The 18033-nt window shown below is 48.7% G+C and overlaps 1 protein-coding gene across 12 annotated transcripts in view; it reads left to right on the top strand.

The window, feature by feature from the left end:
* Window positions 1-15629, top strand: part of NHSL2 (NHS like 2) — an 88345-nt gene extending 72716 nt beyond the window's left edge. For 9 of the 12 annotated variants that reach the window (XM_082716141.1, XM_082716142.1, XM_082716147.1 and 6 more), the window contains 4 exons: window positions 1096-3423; window positions 5135-5267; window positions 6225-7509; window positions 11896-15629. In XM_082716141.1, coding sequence (XP_082572267.1) covers window positions 1096-3423; window positions 5135-5267; window positions 6225-6549 — 2786 coding nt within the window. In that variant the 3' untranslated portion in view covers window positions 6550-7509; window positions 11896-15629. Of the gene's footprint in view, window positions 1-1095; window positions 3424-5134; window positions 5268-6224 lie in introns of all 12 variants that reach the window. The other 3 variants (XM_082716150.1, XM_082716148.1, XM_082716149.1) reach the window with 3 other exon arrangements.
* The last annotated feature ends 2404 nt before the right edge of the window (window positions 15630-18033 follow it).

The following is an 18033-nucleotide window of genomic DNA, read 5'->3' as shown; positions in this document are numbered from 1 at the left end:
AAAAAAAAAAAGCAGATGTGGTAATTAAGGATAACCAAGGGCCCTTTGTCAAGGGCATCAACTGAGTATGGAAAACAGGCCTCCCAGGCTGGTAAATTCATTATGTTATTGCCTCCCATTCTACATGGAATAGAGGCACATGTGTCAGGTTTAGGCAGATGGATCAAGGCAGGAACCACTGCAAAAAGCATTCTCTTAACAGAGCATTACTGCCACTAAATGGAAGCCAGCCAAGGGGTGTAGACCAGAGAGATATGGATGCAAGTCCCGGCCTCTACACTTAATAAAACTATGAGGTCTTGTCCAATCTTCAAAACCCCTCTGAGCTTCAGCGCCTTCGTCTGTAAAGTAATACCAAGCTGGCGGAGCCGTCACGCGGATTAGGTTTGTTACATGTAATCGGCCTGCTGTGTGCCTGCTACATGGTGGGTGTCGAGCAAATGGTGGCTGCTCTTATACATTTATTATAGTCATAGGAGCAGCAATGATGTGACAGTAATGATTGTTGTAGATGAGAACATCTTTGGGGACTTTGGACATCACAGTGGTTTCCCCGCATCTGTGGTCACCCTAACTCTTTTGTATAGGGGTAAAGCTAGAAAGTGCCAGGTGCCAAAAATGCAACCAGGCTCTGAACTTGCCAGCTGTGGCCTACTCCAGGTTCATTTCCAGGGCTGCAAGTCCCACACGCTGTCCTTTGGCAGTTCTACAGCCCCTACTCTCGTCTCAGGAGAGAGTGAGCACTGAGATCTGGGACAGTTGGTGAGCCTGGGCCGAAAGCTCCAGGGGGTAGGGGAAAGCCCCAGGTATCCCCACATGCCATTTGAGCTCCCAAAAGGAATAATTAAAGCCAGCAAGGCCTTGGCAGGATCCTGGATAATTCAAGGGCAGGCACCCCGTGACTCACTGTGTGTGGTGATGGGCAAAGACCCAACTTCCCCAGCATCCTCATGTAGGGAAAGGAAGAACCAAGGAATCCTGACCAAGCTGTTGGCAGATGCTTCTTGGCAAAGCCTTGGTGCTCCTGTCTCGAGAGGACGACCTCAAGGGGGATCCCCGGCAGCAGGACTCACTCTCTGTGTTTACCTTCTCCAGGTCACAGCAGCAAGCTGGCAGGCGGTGTGGCCCGTGCCACCACCTCGGACATCAGGCCCAGTCATTCTGCCCCAGAAGGTGTGCATGGAAGAGTTGCAGTTGGCCAGGAAGCTCAGTTCCCAAATCTCACCTCCCCAGTACTAAGGAGTCCTTCTAGTGAGCCGGAAGAACCTCTCCAGGTGTGCAGTGCCACAAACCGCCCTGGCATGGAGAGCGTGGGAATGGTGTACAGCGTCCCCAGTTCTTGCAACGGGCCGACAGAATCGACGTTCTCTGCTTCCTGGAAGGGAGATACTCTTACCTACATGACTCCAAGCACCGCCAGCCAGAGCAGTCGAGTCGGCGAACATGGAAGAAATCCTTCCTCAGGCAATGCTTGGGTCTCTCTGCACTCGCTGCCCCCTTCGGTTCCTAAGGAGGCCACTGCCCTCTTGGTCACTCGTGATAACCCTGCAGGATGCAGCGGGTCGGCTGTCTACTCCGAGCACCCTTCTCAACGACAGCAAGCGTCTGAGCGACCCTCCAAGATGGGCCTTCTCACTCGTGGTACCTCGAGGCTGGAGATGGGCCCACCAGGGGCCAGCAGGTTCCGGGAGCGGTCGCTGTCTGTGCCCACAGACTCAGGCACCGTGGAGGTGGCCTACGAGGAGGAGCAGAAGGCCAGCGAGGCTTGTGCCCTGCCTTGTGTCAGTACGAGTTCTGAGGGCAGTAACAGTGCCGACAACATCGCCTCCCTCAGTGCCCAGCAGGAGGCCCAGCACAGAAGGCAGAGATCCAAGAGTATCTCGCTCAAGAAGGCCAAGAAGAAGCCTTCCCCACCCATGCGCAGCGTCTCGCTGGTCAAAGATGAGCTGGCCCTCTTGCCAGAAGGTGGGTCAGCACTGCCCAAGGACCAGAGGCCCAGGAGCCTCTGCCTCTCCTTGGAACACCAAGGACGTCACTTGTCCCACCCTGATGCTCAGGGTCACCCAGCTGTGCCAACTTTCAAAGATCCGGAAGGTCCACAATTCTCCCACCACTGGTATCTCACTGACTGGAAGTGTGGCGACACCTACCAGTCCTTGTCTAGCTCCAGCACCGCCACTGGCACCACAGTCATCGAGTGCAGCCAAGTTCAGGGCAGCTCAGAGTCTCTCGCCTCCCCTTCCACGTCCAGAGCCACAACACCATCTCAGCTCTCCATCGAGGTAGAGGCCAGGGAAGTATCCTCCCCTGGAAGGCCGACTGGGCTGATGTCACCCTCCAGTGGCTACTCCAGCCAGTCAGAGACCCCGACGCCCACTGTGTCCCTGTCCTTGACCCTGGGCCACCTGCCGCCTCTGAGTGGCGGCGTCCGGGTGCGTCCGGTGGTCCCTGAGAGGAAGTCGTCACTCCCCGCAACCTCGCCGATGGAGAAAATGTCCAAGTCACGGCTGTCGTTTGACCTGCCGCTCACCTCTTCGACCAACCTAGATCTGTCTGGGATGAGCATCTCCATCAGAGGCAAAACCAAGGTGAGCCGGCATCACTCAGATACGAATTTTGGGGCCAAGCTGGCCCAGAAGACGAGCCCCAACCAGCCTGTTATGCCTATGGTCACTCAGTCGGACCTCCGTTCCGTGCGTCTGAGGTCTGTCAGCAAGTCTGAGCTGGAAGATGACGTGGAGAGCCCTGACTATGCTGAGGACCCAGCCACGGAAGTCTTCACCTTGCCCGAGAGGAAGATGAAACCTCCCATAGCTGAGAAGCCCCCTGTGGCCCGAAGGCCTCCGAGCTTGGTCCATAAGCCACCATCTGTCCCCGAGGAGTGCCCACTCATCTCGCCAACCTTGGCTATGACTTCCAAGAGCTCAGCTCAACCCATGCGGCCACTCCCTCCAGACATCTACACGGTGGTGCGGAAACCAAAGCCCTCCAGTTTCCCCGAGGGCAAAAGCCCCAGGGAGACGCCAGCGCCCTCCTCTCTTGCTCTCACACCTTTTGCCAGTTCCTCTGGTGCTTTCTTCTCAGGAACACAGCAACTTCCCCAGGGCATGATGGAGGATGGGGGCCCCAAGGCAAGAGCCCTGCCTGAAAGAATCAGCCTCCAGAGCCAGGAGGAAGTGGAGAGAAAGAAAGGCAAAATCCCGCCTCCTGTTCCCAAAAAGCCCAGCGTGCTGTACCTGCCTCTCACCTCATCCACGGCTCATATGGAGGTATACGGGGCCGAGCTGAGGCTGCCTCTCAGCCCCATCATCACCCTGCAGGAAGAGGCCAAGGGTCCCCCCACCAGTGACCACCTGCAGTCCCCTGGTGCGAGGACGACTTCACCACTGCTGGCTGAAGGTGAAAGGGAGGCCAGTCCTCTAGGTTAGTAAACTGTCTGCTGGCTTTTCCTTTCAATCCCAGGCAAGATGAGAGTGAGCACAGAGTGCCAGAGACAGGAGCAAATGTCCCTGCCCCCAGTAATGATCCTGAGTCCCAGACAAGTGGGTCAGTATGAGGCATCTCTTGAGGGTTGGGGTTCTTCCAAAGAGACCTCGTTAGCCCTTGGGATCAGGAGTGACCCAGGAAGGGGTGGATCTCCAAGGCCCAGTTTGGGCCAGTCCACCCTGGAACCCCCAGGACTGAGAGAATACAATCAAACTAGGTCTTCGCACCCTAGGACCTTTGGAGTCCATCTGCCTGGTCAGGCGCACATCCCCCGCCCTGGGAATGAACTCTCTGCTTCACTGGACAGCACTTTTCGCTAGCCACACTCATTTCAGTTTCACGCACAGGACTCAGTACGCTCCCAGACTGCGATCCGGTGCCACTGCCGGCTTGCAGGCCTCTGAAAACAATGGCATAGGTTTCCAGCGGCACTCTTTCTTAGTGCTTTCTAGAGGAAAGGGAGCTCACTTGCTTGGATTCTTTGAGGCTGGCGCTTCCCAGGACAATAAAACTAGGCTAGATCATCTTTCTCATCCTTTTCTGAGGTCGTTGTTTCATGACCCCTTTTTGCTTCAGTTGTGGTCAAATACACATAACTTGAAATTTACCATCTTCACCACGTTTTAAACATTCACCTCAGTACCGTTGGGTACATTCTCGATGTTGGGCCACCATGACCGCCCTCCCTCTCCAGAGCGCTCTTCATCTTGCAACACTGAAGTCTGTACGCACTAAACAATAACTCACCACTCTGCCCTCCCCCTAGCCCCTGGCAACCATTCTTCTACTTTCTGTCTCTATGAATCTGACTCTCTCTAGGGAGCTCATGTAAGTGGAATCACATCGCACTGGTCTTTTATGGACCGCCTATTGCACTTAATAGATTGTCCTCCACACCCATCCGTGTTTCGCATCCTTTTTTGAACCCGTAACACCAAACATCAAAATCTTATCATCTTCCTGGGGCGCCTGGGTGGCTCGTCAGTTAGGCGTCCAACTCTTGGTTTCTGTTCGGGTCATGATCCTGAGAGGTCGGGGTGCCCCACATTGCATCATCGGGCTCCTTGCTTAGCGCAGAGTCTGCTTGTCCCCCTCTGTCTGCCTCTGTTCCTACCCCCATGCTCGCTTGCTCTCTCAGATAAATAAGTAAAATTAAAAAAAAAATCTTATGACCTTTTGTAAGCTGATTTGGGCTTTCAGCACAAGTTAAATCACACAGACTATAACAGGCAAACAAGTCAAAGCCACAGGTAATTTTAGATTATGCTTTGTCAAACTCCACAGGCTGCTCTGAGATTCAGCTCGGTCCCACTCCCACCTACTGCTTGAATCATTGCTTTAGATTACTCTCAGCTTCTTGATTTTTGAAAAATGATGCATTCAAAGCAAGAGAATGCTCAGGGAACCTGGTGTAATGGAAAAGGCATGAGAAAACAAGGACCCATGCTGATCTTCACTGGTCAGGCCACCTTGGCCAAACACTAACCTCTGGAACATCATGTTCCTCAGCAAAATGGAGACATTAAGGGTCTCTGCCCAATAGCCCTTTTGGAGTTGCTTTGAACATCGAATGAGATTCATATGAGAATGTGCTTTGTCCTAACTCTTGTGGTCGAAGTATTTAATTCCTTCTGGTTCTTATGCCTAGGGAGCTCTGTGGAACCGAGCACTGCAGAAAAAAGTGTCATTAGTGATAAAACAGCCGAATGGATCGCCGAAGATGACGATGATGTGTTTGTGGCTTCACGCACAACGGAAGATTTGTTTACTGTGATACACAGGTCGAGACCCATTTTCTTAATTCTTATTGGAAATGCCTACCCTTTTGAGACCTCTAAGCAGCCATGAGCACTGAAAGCTGGAGACTAAGTTCAGATACTCACATGTGGCAATGGCAGTCTGAGGCCTCGCAGATGCAATTTGCTGACATCTTTGGGTGAAGTGGAGGAGGGGCCCGGGAAGGGAGGACCAGGTGCCGAGTGAGAGGCCTCTCGTCTCCTAGCAACAGCACGGCCTATTGTGGCTCCATCTGCTCTCTCGAAGCTCTGTCTACAGACAGAGACATTTAACCCTTCACAGCCTTCATTGTACCAAACAAATCTTAGCAAGAAGTGCTGTGGGGATGGGGTGGCTGGGTGATGGACACTGGGGAGGGTATGTGCAGTGGTGAGTGCTGTGAATTGTGTAAGATGGATGAATCCCAGACCTGTACCCCTGAAGCAAATAATACATTCTATGTCAATAAAAAATAATTTAAAAGGAGAAGTGCAGTGGGGCACCGAGCCGGGTATCAAAGCAGGAACGGAGGTGAAGGGGGACCGGATAGGGACCCTCTCTTCTTGGACAAGGGCAAAGAGCAAGGGCTTGCTGGTGAGAAAAACTAGAAAAATCCCAGTTCCCAGAGGTGCAGGAGCATCAGTTCCCTCAGGCTGTCTTGAGTCAGAGTCACTGAGCAAATAGCCTTGACTCCTTAAATTCTCCCTTGGTCCCAGAGCCCTGCAGGCCCTCCAGCTGTGGGCACTGAAAGGAGGGTAGAGCCAGGGAGCCAGACAGGGGACTCTGAGGACTTAGCAGTGAGAGAGAGAGGGAGAGAGGGAGAAAGCTGGTCAGTGCAACTGCTCACGCGGCTGCTGTGTAGAAGCTTCCAGATCATGTCACTGGCCTTTGTGAAGTTATATGAGGCATTAGGAAACATCTGCCGCATTGAATTCACTCAAAGCAAACTTTTTCTTATTTAGGTCCAAAAGAAAGCTGCTTGGCTGGAAAGAGCCTGGGGAGACCTTTGCAGGCGGCAGCAGACCAAGCTCCCATTCACCAGGGAAGAATCCAGCTGATTCTCCAGTCAGTGAGTCAGCTGCCTCTGCGGGGTCAAGTGGCAGTGCTAACCTGGATGCTGGCAGAAACGACGAATTCAAGGCCTTGCTACAGAAAAAGGGGAGCAAGGCAACCCCAAAGTCCCGGCCCTCAGCAGCCGAACTGCTGAAGACTACTAACCCACTGGCTCGGAGAATTATTGCACAATTTTCAAAAGACTACGAAACCACCGATAACCCCAGTACCTAAGGCCAGGGTTCAGCAAACAGTTTAGTCACTAAACTTGAGTAGACAAAGGGGAAGAGTAAGGGTTTTAGGAAGGAGTCATGGAAATAACAAAAGAGCCTACATGTCCTTTCCATCCATTTACCCTCTGGACCGCAGGAGAGAGGCCACTAGACCTAGAGCTAAAATCATCAGGCACTTTAGTCACCTTCGGACATTTTGCATTTTCACACTTAATAATCTTGCCGTTACTGACTACCGATTTTCTCCTTTTTTCCCTCCAGTGCTGTACCCTGAGGAGAAATTCTGAGGCGCAAGAGCACCTGCGCCATCTTTTCGGTCACTGACCGAGCTGCTCTGACCCTGACTTCTGGTCACCAAGGAGCACAGTGTGAGGGCCAACCGGTGCTGCCAAAGCTGGGGGTCGTGGGGTGCCGTTGCCGATGATTCACTTTTGGGGCAAGGCCTTGCTGGCCCCGTGTGGAGAAGCAGAAAGACTCTGAGGCCTCTTCAACCACAGTCAAACTCTCTGCACCCCGCCCCCAGAGAGGTTTGGGGGTGTACACTTATTTCGGCATGGGGTTGATTGGCTGGCTTTTGTCACGCAAAATATGAATGTGACTCTGTCTTGAAATTCATGCCTTTTTCAGTTTGATTGTCTACACGGAGAACAGGGTGATGAGTTTCGATGAACCTGTAGCCCCTCCCCCCACCCCTTTAGCTAGAAAAAGTCAGGACTGAGTTGCTTTGGGTGAACCAAGTTCAGCCACCAAAAGATGCAGCCATGCGTTCTCTCAGATCCAGCCAAGGCGACTCGCGCGTGCGCCTTGAGATTCTTCAAGTGTCTGTCAACAAGGATAGCTAGGATCGGTGCCCAGCTCATGCTGCATTCTAAGAACCCTCGTTTCATTTGCATATAACCTTCATTACAGGAAGTAATTAGCTGAAGGAACAGCGTCATCAAAGTCTCAAGGAGGAGAGAAAGTAAGTGTAACTTGTCCACCTCCATTCAGTTTAGACTGTGGTGTGTGGTTGCTTTTGTTCTGGTTAAAGGAAGTCTTACTCTGTTCTAAAACTAAGAATGTATGGACTAAAAAAAGGATATATCCCAAACCTAAAAGGCTGCCTTGCAAGTTGCTGTGGCCCATAACGCCAAAAAAAGGGCTATCTTTTTTTTTTTTTTTTGCCATTTATGTTCCACCATGTGACCAACTTCCAATTAACTATGCTGTGGGGGAGTAGAGGGGTTGGAGGAAATAGGATGCTGACAGAGCCCCAGAACAATACCTGTGACACCCCCCCCACCCCCCCACCCTCCCCCCACACAACACACACACAAGCTTATAGGCACTTGTCAGTTCAATTTTCTAAGCAGGGCAAGAGGAATGATTCATTTGATTTTCATATGTCTGGTTGCTGGGAGTTTGGGGGAAAAAAAACAGACAACGCATTAAACAAAAACTGGCTGACCATTAATGGAGGGTTAATTGTCCATATTCCCAAGAAGGGAAAAGCAAAGTCAAATGAAATTGTAGCCTGCTTCCTGGACCCCTTCCTCCTTCACTACCGCCATCCCCCCGTCCCAAACGGATTCATTGGCCAACCTCCTGGAGGATGCAGAAAGTGCCCCAGAGACAAACAGTTCTTGATTTTGATAGGCCGCCTCGCTCACCAATGAGAAGCAAGCTCTTAGCTCCACAGCCCACACTCTAGCCGACTGAGCAGCTGAAAATCTACACTGAGAGCTGAGGAGACTTGGGCCTCTCGCTTAGAAGCCTTAGGCCTAGGCCCTTGGTTGGTACAGTTCTGAATTCTAGACTTCTGAGTACAGGGCAGGCTCACCAACTTCTTCGCAATCTGCACTTGCCCTTGGTTTAGGCAGAGGCCACTTAAAATAATAAGCAGCGAGTACCCAGTTGCTTTCAAAAACATCCCAACTATTTGGTTTGAAGGTCCTGATCAAATTTCAGGGGGGTTGCCTGACATAAAATAGACTCATTCCTGTCCTGAATTTATATATGGACGCCACACTTGGTCTGCCCCAGCCTCAGAATTCCAAAAGATGGAAACATTTTCCTCTGTAGGGAAATGAAGGGGTGTTTGTGCCTTGGCCTAACAAAAGTGTAATGCTGCCAGGGCCTTCTCCTTGGGAACGACTTTGAACAGCTGAACTCAAGCCGAATACGAGACTCACATAGTATAGGATTTGTTACATCTGCTGGTTTTTCTGGAAGCTTCTCGTTTGCTACTTCTAGGCGGGTTTTGCCTCTCCCCTCACCTTGCTATTCCTGATGGTTTCCCCGAAACATTCTAAGCTGAATGCCCATATGCCTTTATGTTTTAACATAAAGTCTTGCTTTCCTCTGCAGCAGTCTGTATACCTGTATATGGGATTCTTTTTTTTTTTTTTTTAATTGTATATGGGATTCTTAGAACGTCTTCTGCATCATTATTATGGCCCTCAAATGCCCAGTGGTGTTTTCATTAGCACAGGAGGATTTGGGGTAGTGATGGTGTGGCTAGAGGGAACACCAAGGACTGGAAATATTCCTTTAATATTTTGCAGCAGGGGACCTAATCCCAAACAAACCACCAAACTGTAGACCTTTTTAGTCCATGAGGGCCATAACATCAAACATCTTCCTGCTCTTAACAGTCAACCTATTTCACGCCCGTGATTATCGTAACACCAACTAGCTCTCTCCCACTGCCGCTCATAGCCCAGTGTTTGCTGTCTCGCTGTCTCGTACACCTACTCTGCTAAGACTGGAGAAGACAGGCTGAAAGCCCCTCCAGGCAGGCTTTCAGAGAACCTCTTCCTGCCACTGTTACTTGTGTAGATAATAACGATAACAAGTGAAGTGAAGTTGACCCCAGGAGGTCAGCTTCCCATTCAAGTTGTTTCCATCCTTCTTGCTTGCTCTGATTCCAGCCAATAGCAGCAGGTAGCTCTGCTGACTGACCTCAGTCTAGTCACGAGTAGAGGGAGTCATCCCCAGGATTGGTTAATGGGTAGCTAGGAGTGCTTTGCTCTAGGTGGGCATTCATTACATGTTTGTGATTCAAATGTTGAGGGGAGATAGCAAGCCATTCTTGGTACAACAGGAAGTCTTGCTAGTGCCTCCTCTCCTTTGCCTGCGTTATCTCTTGCCTGGCTCCCTCCCACCCCGGCCCAAACTTGTCCCTCAGTCCCAACTCCCATGACCTGCTGATAGCGTACACTTTGAGGAGGCGGGACCACAGGCAGCAAAAGAGTTTGCATTAGCCTTATGACCATAAGTCGACCAGTTAGTTGGAAGGCATTACCTCGAATGTGCAAAGATGGAGGAAATTCTACAAGGCTTACAATGTGCATTTCACCGGATATCCATCTTAATTAACTCTCTAGACGACACAGATCAGCTCGCAATCCCACTGTACCTATCTGTCTGAGCAGATCTGTCCATGCACTTGCCCTCTTCCTCACAAACCATCCCTGAGAAAAGATGAGTTCATGGCCAGGGCTCTCTGGTCCTCACCAGGGCAGCCTTCCATCCTCACCAAGTGTATCAATGCAGTAGCAAGCTTTCACTTTAACCAGATCTGCCAGGGCCAGGACCAGAGTGACATGAATGAGGTGCCCACTCTCGGGAGCCGCGCACATGCCTTACCCTCGTCCCAGCCCTGCACTTTGCACTCTATAAATATCGGTTTATCTTCTATCCATGCACTAGTGTGGTTCCATTGACGACTCCCTATCTGCCGTTGTACCAAATATTTTATTACCATTTCTTTTCCCATTTCTCTCAACCTTTGTATGCCTGTATGTCAAAGAGCCTTCACTATGATCAGAAAACATGGTTGATTTCCAAGCAACCTGCTTTGAGTGGCAAGTTAGCCCCCATTTCGGTAGGGATGCAGACAAGGGCTGCCCTTCAGCAAGATGGTGAATGAGTTGGAGGCCTGCCACTGGGACGCTCTCTGTCCTCTTTCTGGTCCATGTTCCCCAGACCTTGGTTCCCAGCACCAACTCTCCTGAGTGCCTCCTCGTTTGTTCTTCTCACTCAGAAAACCATGCTCTCAGGAAAGGGATGAAGTCCTTTACTATGACATTGTAAGGCTTAATGCTACCTTTTTTGAGGGTCACTTGCATTGTAACAGGGGAAAAGCCTTAAGCCAAAGGAATTGAAGTTCTACTTGTAGAATGTTAGGCACCAATTAGTTGCCAAAGTGTATTTTTCAACATGGAAAGGCCGAATTCCCTGACAGCTAACTCCAGAATATAGAAAATACCTTAGTCTCCTGGAATTATTTCATTACATTGCTGGTGGTTGGGTATAGAGTCCTGATCCCCAGAGCTGTCCTCTTGGACAAGGGACAAAGGGACCACATCTACCAAGAGGCTCTCGGAAAAGGCTCCTGAAAGCCATGGAGAAGGCTGAGATTCTTCATATTGTACAGTGACATTTTGACACAAATAGAAGTCATACGAATCATTTTAGTGAAAGAACACAAGGAGTTAGAGTTTGTGAGACTGCGTCCTGCTCGTGAAAGGTGAAACTGTCCAGTCAATGTCTGATCGATGTGGGTTGCCCAGTGTTGGTGGTGATCATTAAACTTCCTGGAGGTACAATGTTACTGAAATCAAGCCTCTGCTTCCCCTACCCTTATTTATGTTTTGTGCTATCACTTACGCTTGGTGTGAGAAAGACCAGATCTCTGCCAGGGCATGCAGTCCCTCCAAAGCCTTTGCCTGTGTTTCAGCCTTAAGTCACAAAGATACTAGCAATTTAAGAGGACAAGAGAGTAGGAAAGAGGTACAAACAGCTGCCTTCATCAAAGGACAACAAGAATTGTAATTTAAACAATGATGTGAAATGAAGTCCTAGAATATTCTGAAACATAGGAATATAGTAGTAAATGGTTAGAGACAAATATTTGAGGCGCTTTTAATAAGTGTAGCAAAAACACATTTGCATAAGTAATGGGTTGTGTGAAATGCGTGTATATGTTCACTCAGCAAAGCCCAAAACCGAGCGTGATCTCAGAACTAGCAGCAGCAGCAGCCCTGGGATGTGTGTCTGTGTATGTGTGTGTTCGCACGCGCGTTGTGTTTATTCCAGTGATGTTACTTCTTCACGCCCCTGAATCCCTAGCGCTCCGACTGTCCAGATGGTTCCAGCCTTTCCTGTCGTTTCTGCTGTCATTAGAGTGATCTGTATCTGGCCAAGTGATGTACATTGTCGTGTTGGTCGGGTGTACATTTATTTGGTATTAAGAAATGATCAGACTGAATCAACTACTTGCTTACCCTGCAAAGCCTTTGATTTGACTTAGCTGGGACATCTGGCCTGTTTGGGGTTTAATTTTTTTTTTGTAATTCACGAATAGGAAAAAGGAAGAAGTGTTCTATTTGTTTGGTATTGCCGACCCTTAAACACCCATCTTCACCGTGGTGGCTGTTCTCGACGAGGCTCTGGTTTTAAGATTTTTGCCTACGTAGTGGAATTGGATATCAACAGATCCACCGACAAAATCTGAACTGGAACAACCAGTTAACCCCTCTCAGCTTCTCCTTCAAGGCAAGCTTTATAGGAACTTATTCCCTATGTGGTGTTCAGCTTTTTATTTTTTAACGTCCAGTTTTGTAAGATGTTATGCATGCGGACGCAGCACTGTGCTCATTGTATAAGTCGCCCCAAACGCATTTTCAACTCCATATGCCTGATGGTGAAGAAGTATCAATCTGTGTGTTCTTAACCTCTCCCGATCAACTGTAAATGACAAATCTTTTCATTAATTTTTAAATGAGATATATTTACTCTGGCTAGTAGTTAAAATTTTCTTCTTTTTATTATATTTCAGTGCTACTGTTTTCTACTGATTCCAAAGCTTACCTTGGGGAATATTTCTTATTTCTAAGTTGTTGTATTGCTCTGATTTTTATATTTATCTGTAATCCTGGAATGTTAGAACTGAAAGGGACCAACCTCTCATTTTACACATGAGGCCCAGAAAGGTCAAATAACTTACACAAGGTCATGTATACAGTAGCAGGGTCTGGCCTCAATCCCAGGTCTCCTGTCTCTGGGGCCAGTGTGTTTGCGTTTAAAGCACTGCATTTAGAGATGACCCACAGCTGGCTTCTACTTTTACAACATATGAATTTCCTGGATAGTTCAGTGAATTAATTATCTATGCTTTAATGGAAAATGCTCAAGATTTCTTTAGTTGAATCGAAGACAAATCTCATTTTCAATTTAGGAACATTCTTTGCCCCTCCAAATTCAGTATATGTTCCCTACTTTGTATATGTTTTCCCTAAGGTTTGAAAATGAATTTTTGTAGATCAAATTCCACTTTTTGGTAAAAAAAAAAAAAAGTCTCTTATGTGGGGGAATCTTCTGGTGACTTCTTTTGAAAAACAAAGAGTCCAATGTCCCCTAATGTCTCTACTTCTTTTTAGTGTGAACTTTTGTAATTGGTATTTACTTAAAGTAGGGAAAACCAACATAGGCTTTCCTAGAATTTACTTTATCCTTACCTTCTTAAACTTTATGAGGTACTTTCAGGCGGTAAGATGCTCATGAGGTCTTTAGTTGTGTTCTAGAAACTTCACCTAGCTTCATGTTATGTCAGTCCCTGGGCTCAAACTCCATCTCCATCTTATCAGAAAATAATAGAATTCCCTAATCAATACTGAGCTCTGCATGCACTCTTTTCTGAAACATTCTTTGCCCAGTGTGACTCTCTCTTTGCCTATTCTTGGGCTTTCTTTTATGGCTCATGCATACCTTATTATTCGTGGACCTGCAGGTGGTGTCCCTTTAGGGCCCTGCCAGTCAGTTGGAGTGGTATTTCCAGTTATTTCCATTGTTCCCTTGTTTCTACTGGACCTCCTATGGTTTCTATTTTTAGGAATGCTCAGAGATTAGTGGGATCTCAACCCGAAGGGTTGACACACTTTTTTCGTAAGGGGCCAGAGAGTAAGTATTTTAGGTTTTGGGGGGCCACATGTGGGGTCACTGCCTTCCCATCTAATTACTACACTGTCACACCAGTCAGCACAGAAGTGGGTGGAGGAGGGCTGCGTATGTCAATCCATGAATCTTTAGAAGGGTGCTCTTCATCATGGTGTTTCTCTCTCTCTCTCTCTGTCTCTCTCTCTCTCAGTGACTACCTTGGTGTAGAAACCCTCATTCATTTTCCCAGACCTCCTGTCCTAGTTATCCAATGTGCCTCTACTTCCTCAAGTTTAGGGTAAACTGGCAGGGAAGAATGGATTTCTGAGTTTTCTTATTTCTTTTGTCCCATCACTAGTCTCCCAAACTGTGGCTGGGCACCCCTGCCCTGGGTCATCTGGCTTGCCCTGCCCCATATTACCATTGTGAGTTTAGGGCTGTCTCTGGAAAGTCTGGTGGCCCAGGTCGTGAGGATCCAATCCAGTCTACAATTTCCTAGGAAAATCACCAGCCCTCTTGGTCCCCATGGCTGTTTTTAAAACCCAGAATGTCCGTGTGTCCATTTTCTATAATTCCATTTGGATCTGTTCTATACTTAGGCCCAGCAAGAAAACCAACAAGGTATAAAAAGTATTCTGCTCCCACAGTGTTTACCTGCCTCAACCCCTTGCCTCTTGGGCCCCCAGTCCCAAGGGGGGATGGACTCCTTGGGAAGCCCGGTGCCTCCCCCGCCCCGGCCCCCAGCAAACATGTGACACACCACCGCCTCCTGTTTTCTGAACCTTTAATAGGATTCCCTAGGGGTGCCTGGCTGGCTCAGTTGGTAGAGCATACAACTCTTGATCTTGGGGTTGTGAGTTCAAGCCCCTTACTGGGCCTAGAATTTACTTTAAAAAAGAAGAAGGAGGAGGAGAAGAAGACTCCCTAAAGCTTCTTCACAACTCTCTCCATCTCATGCCCATCTCTACCTCTCATGCTACTTGGAAGTCTAAACCTCAGATTCACATTTTCCCATTTGCTCACATAAGCCTTGAGGGGCATGAATGAGGAAGGCGTGTGCCTGTGCATGTGAGCATAGTTTCTCCACTGGGACTGTGAAGGCTCTGTTGACTAATTCTCTCTCTGTCTCTCTCTCTTTCTCTTTCACACACACGCACACATACGCACACACACACCATTGTGCACAAGCACACACTCCATCCAGTGTTCTCATCAGGTCTCTGGTCCAGCTCTACGTCTGGTCAATGAGAAGGGGATTGTTGGGGCTCCAGTGGCATTTCCCTTTTTCTTGTCTTTTGAACACTTCTTTCTGCTTCTCTCAGGAAGTCATTAGAAGAAACTCGTCTGTGACAATTGTGGACAGGCTGACATACAGAGTGCTAGGACTTTCATTCGATAGGCACTCGGTCACTCAGACATACCTCTGAGGCTGCAGTTTTTCCTACCGAAGCAAATTGCTTTTTAGGACCTTTCTACTTGCTTCCTGTCGTTTGAGCCCAGGGATCTCCCCCGTTACTAGAAACTAAATTTCTAAAAAGTCAGAGGCATGAGCGAGTACCTTTCAGGATCTCCCTATGTGAAAGCATCTGCGAAACAGTTTCTTCCCACCTTCGGTTTAAGATTGTCAGACTGAGGAGGGGAACCATGCTTATACCTTGATCTCTAAGGAAGCAAAAGAACTATGCACCTGCTGAAAGCAAAATAAGGAAGGATTGACTGGTCCTACTGTGCATAGTCAGGAGACAGACTTTTGTCAGGTCCACATGCAGTGCTTACTAAATGCCAACAACTCACTTAAGAAAAATAAGGGAGACTGGAATTTACAGACCAATGTCCTAAACTGGAAGGTGGAGATAAGGCCATTCCCCCAGTGAAGAGACAGTGTCCCTGGATAAAAATTTCAGGAAGCAGCAGAAACTAGGAGAGATCATCATCCCAGTCTTTTTTAGAATTCTAACACACAATGGAAGGAAGCCCTCTGCGGGGAGATCAGACAAAGGGTTTTTCTTGTCTTTCTTTTCTTTTTCTTTTCCTTTCTTTTCTATCTTTCTCTCTTTTTTTTAAGCATTCCATACTGGCTTGCTACCAGCCATTGAAGCGTATTCTTTATATAGCTAAAGCTGTTTGTGTCTTCTCAAAATAAATTGTTTCTGTTAAAAATCATTTTCTGTCTCACCCTCTGGTTTTCATTGTAGCAGTGATGCCTTTATTCAGACACTAAGCCGAGGTCGTGAGCCTCTGTCACTGACCACACAAGTGTGGGACCCCCACACAGGGGGTTTTATTCTCACAGACCCCTGAGAGCCCAGAGCCAATAATGCAGGACATGGTGTCTCGCAGGTACCTGGCCCACCCAGCAGTGAACCTAAGCTACACTGGCAGGTAATTCATGTTCGAGGACTTCATCTCAGGGATTCGAATACAACCGCTTATGGCCTGCAGACAAGGTGAGGTTCTGGTGAAGTGGGCAGCCGTTTCCAAGCTCCCGGAAGGAGGAGGTTGCCATGGCAACTGTGCTTAGGGCACGCACTCCCTCTTTGTTCTCTGGCTTGATGAAGCCATTCAGCAGGGCAGAGAAGAGTGAGTCTGGGCTGGGAGCACAAAAAAAAAGAAAGAAAGAAAGAAAGAAACAAAACAAAAAACCCACGAACCAGATGTAGCCCTGGTCACTTCCCATCACCATCCCTCAAAAATAGTCAGATCCCACCATGCAGGTATCGACAGCTGTATTTCAGGGTCAACTTGCATCTGAAAGGAGCTTTGCTGTCTGCTCCCCACTGGCCCATGCATGTAAAGTCAAGGCCCTTGCAGCCGGCATCCTTGTCTCTTCAGGCCCTGCGTTATTAGCTCATGCCCTTGACAATACCAGGCTATTCTTCCAAAAAGACACAACAGAGCTGGAAACAATCTAGAAGGTGCACAAGGGAAGGGGGAGGAAGGGCAAGGCAACTCTCAGACCATGGCAGATGTTAGGATTTAAGATAAAGGTCAGAGACAGGCTGGCTTGAGGTGGGCCTCGTGGCAAGCAGTACCTCAGTGGACCCTGTGGTTCCAAGTCAAGTGATCACCCTGGCAGGGTCGGGGCCCCCTTGAGCTACCAGACCATGAATTGGGGAAGCTTTTAGGGACTGACCCACACTGACCAAACTCACAAAAGACATGTCAAAGGCAGGATATGGTATATTAATTTACCAAGAAGAGAACACACTTAAAGCAGAGGTTGTGGGGGCACCCTGCTGGCTCAGTTGGTAGAGCACATGACTCTTCATCTTGAGCCTGTAAGTTTGAGCCCCACGTTGGGTGCAGAGATTGCTTCAGAAGAAAATAAAATCTTGAGGCGCCTGGGTTGCTCAGTCGGTTAAGCGTCCGACTCTTGATCCCAGCTCAGGTCTTGAGCTCAGGGTCATGAGTTCAGGCCATACCCAGTGTGGATCCCACTTTTTAAAAAAATTAAATAAACAAACAAATAAAATCTTGAAAAAATAAAACAATACAGCACAGGTCATAAACAGGAAGCCTGCAGGCTGAATTGAGCTCCCACACACTGTCTGGATTACACTATGTTCTTTTTCAAAATTTTTTAAAGATCTTATTGATTTTATTTGAGAAAGAGAGAGAGAGAATGTGTGTGTGCGCGCAAGTGTGTGCATGCGAGTGTGGCGAGGGGCAGAGGGCAAGTGCATGCGAGTGGGGGGAGGGGCAGAGGGCAAGTCTCCGGCAGACTCCCTGCTCAGTGCAGAGTCCTACATGGGGCTTGATCCTACCACTCAGATCATGACCGGAGCCGAAACCAAAAGTTATATGCTTAACAGACTGGGCCACCCAGGCGCCCCTCCATGTTTTTCAATTTTTGAAAATGTAGGTGGGACACAATTTTTCCACTTTACCTAGTTCCCCATCACTCCCTGTTGTAGTAAACCCAACCAGCTTCATGCACGTATACTGCCTGCTATGGCCCTGAAGGCATGTGAGCCTGTGAACCTTGCATCAAGGCATAGCTGTGGGTTGGGGTGCCCCCAGGAAGCACTCTGGGGTGGAGTTTGGTGAGCAGGATATTTATTAGGGAATGCCCCGGGGATCGACATCTGTGGGAAAGAGGGAAGGCAACAGGCTTCAGTAGAAGGAGGAAAGGGTGGCAATGTGGTGACCACAGAGCCCTCGGCGACTTGATGGCGAGCTCGGGTATCACACTGACCCATCAGAGCTGTCCCGCCCTGGGCCAAAGGGAGGCCTTCATACATAGCCCTGCTCCAGTGACTGGCTGTGGGCTGCCTGACCAAGGGCCTGACCTCGGGTGAGGTGACCCTCTCTAGCTGAGGTGATCTCCAAGGGAGCTGATGGCTAAAGAAAGGTTTTTGCCGACAGCACTCCTGGCAGCCAGAGAAACAAGTCTGCCCTTGAAGGGAGACCTGGGCTGCAAGGCTCTATGTCCATCACAGGTGTCTCTCCCAGAAACAGGGCCAATTAAACACAAGTTCTTATTTTCCGACTCCCACTCCTTACCTCAGACAAGAGTACAGTTCATGGGATGAGGTTTGTAGCTTTCTTAAGTTGGAGTCACCTGTTG

The sequence above is a fragment of the Mustela nivalis genome (assembly GCF_964662115.1).
Source record: "Mustela nivalis genome assembly, chromosome: X".
Lineage (NCBI taxonomy): Eukaryota > Metazoa > Chordata > Mammalia > Carnivora > Mustelidae > Mustela > Mustela nivalis.
Note: the sequence above shows the minus strand (reverse complement) of the source record. Positions and strands in the feature narration are given on the sequence as shown.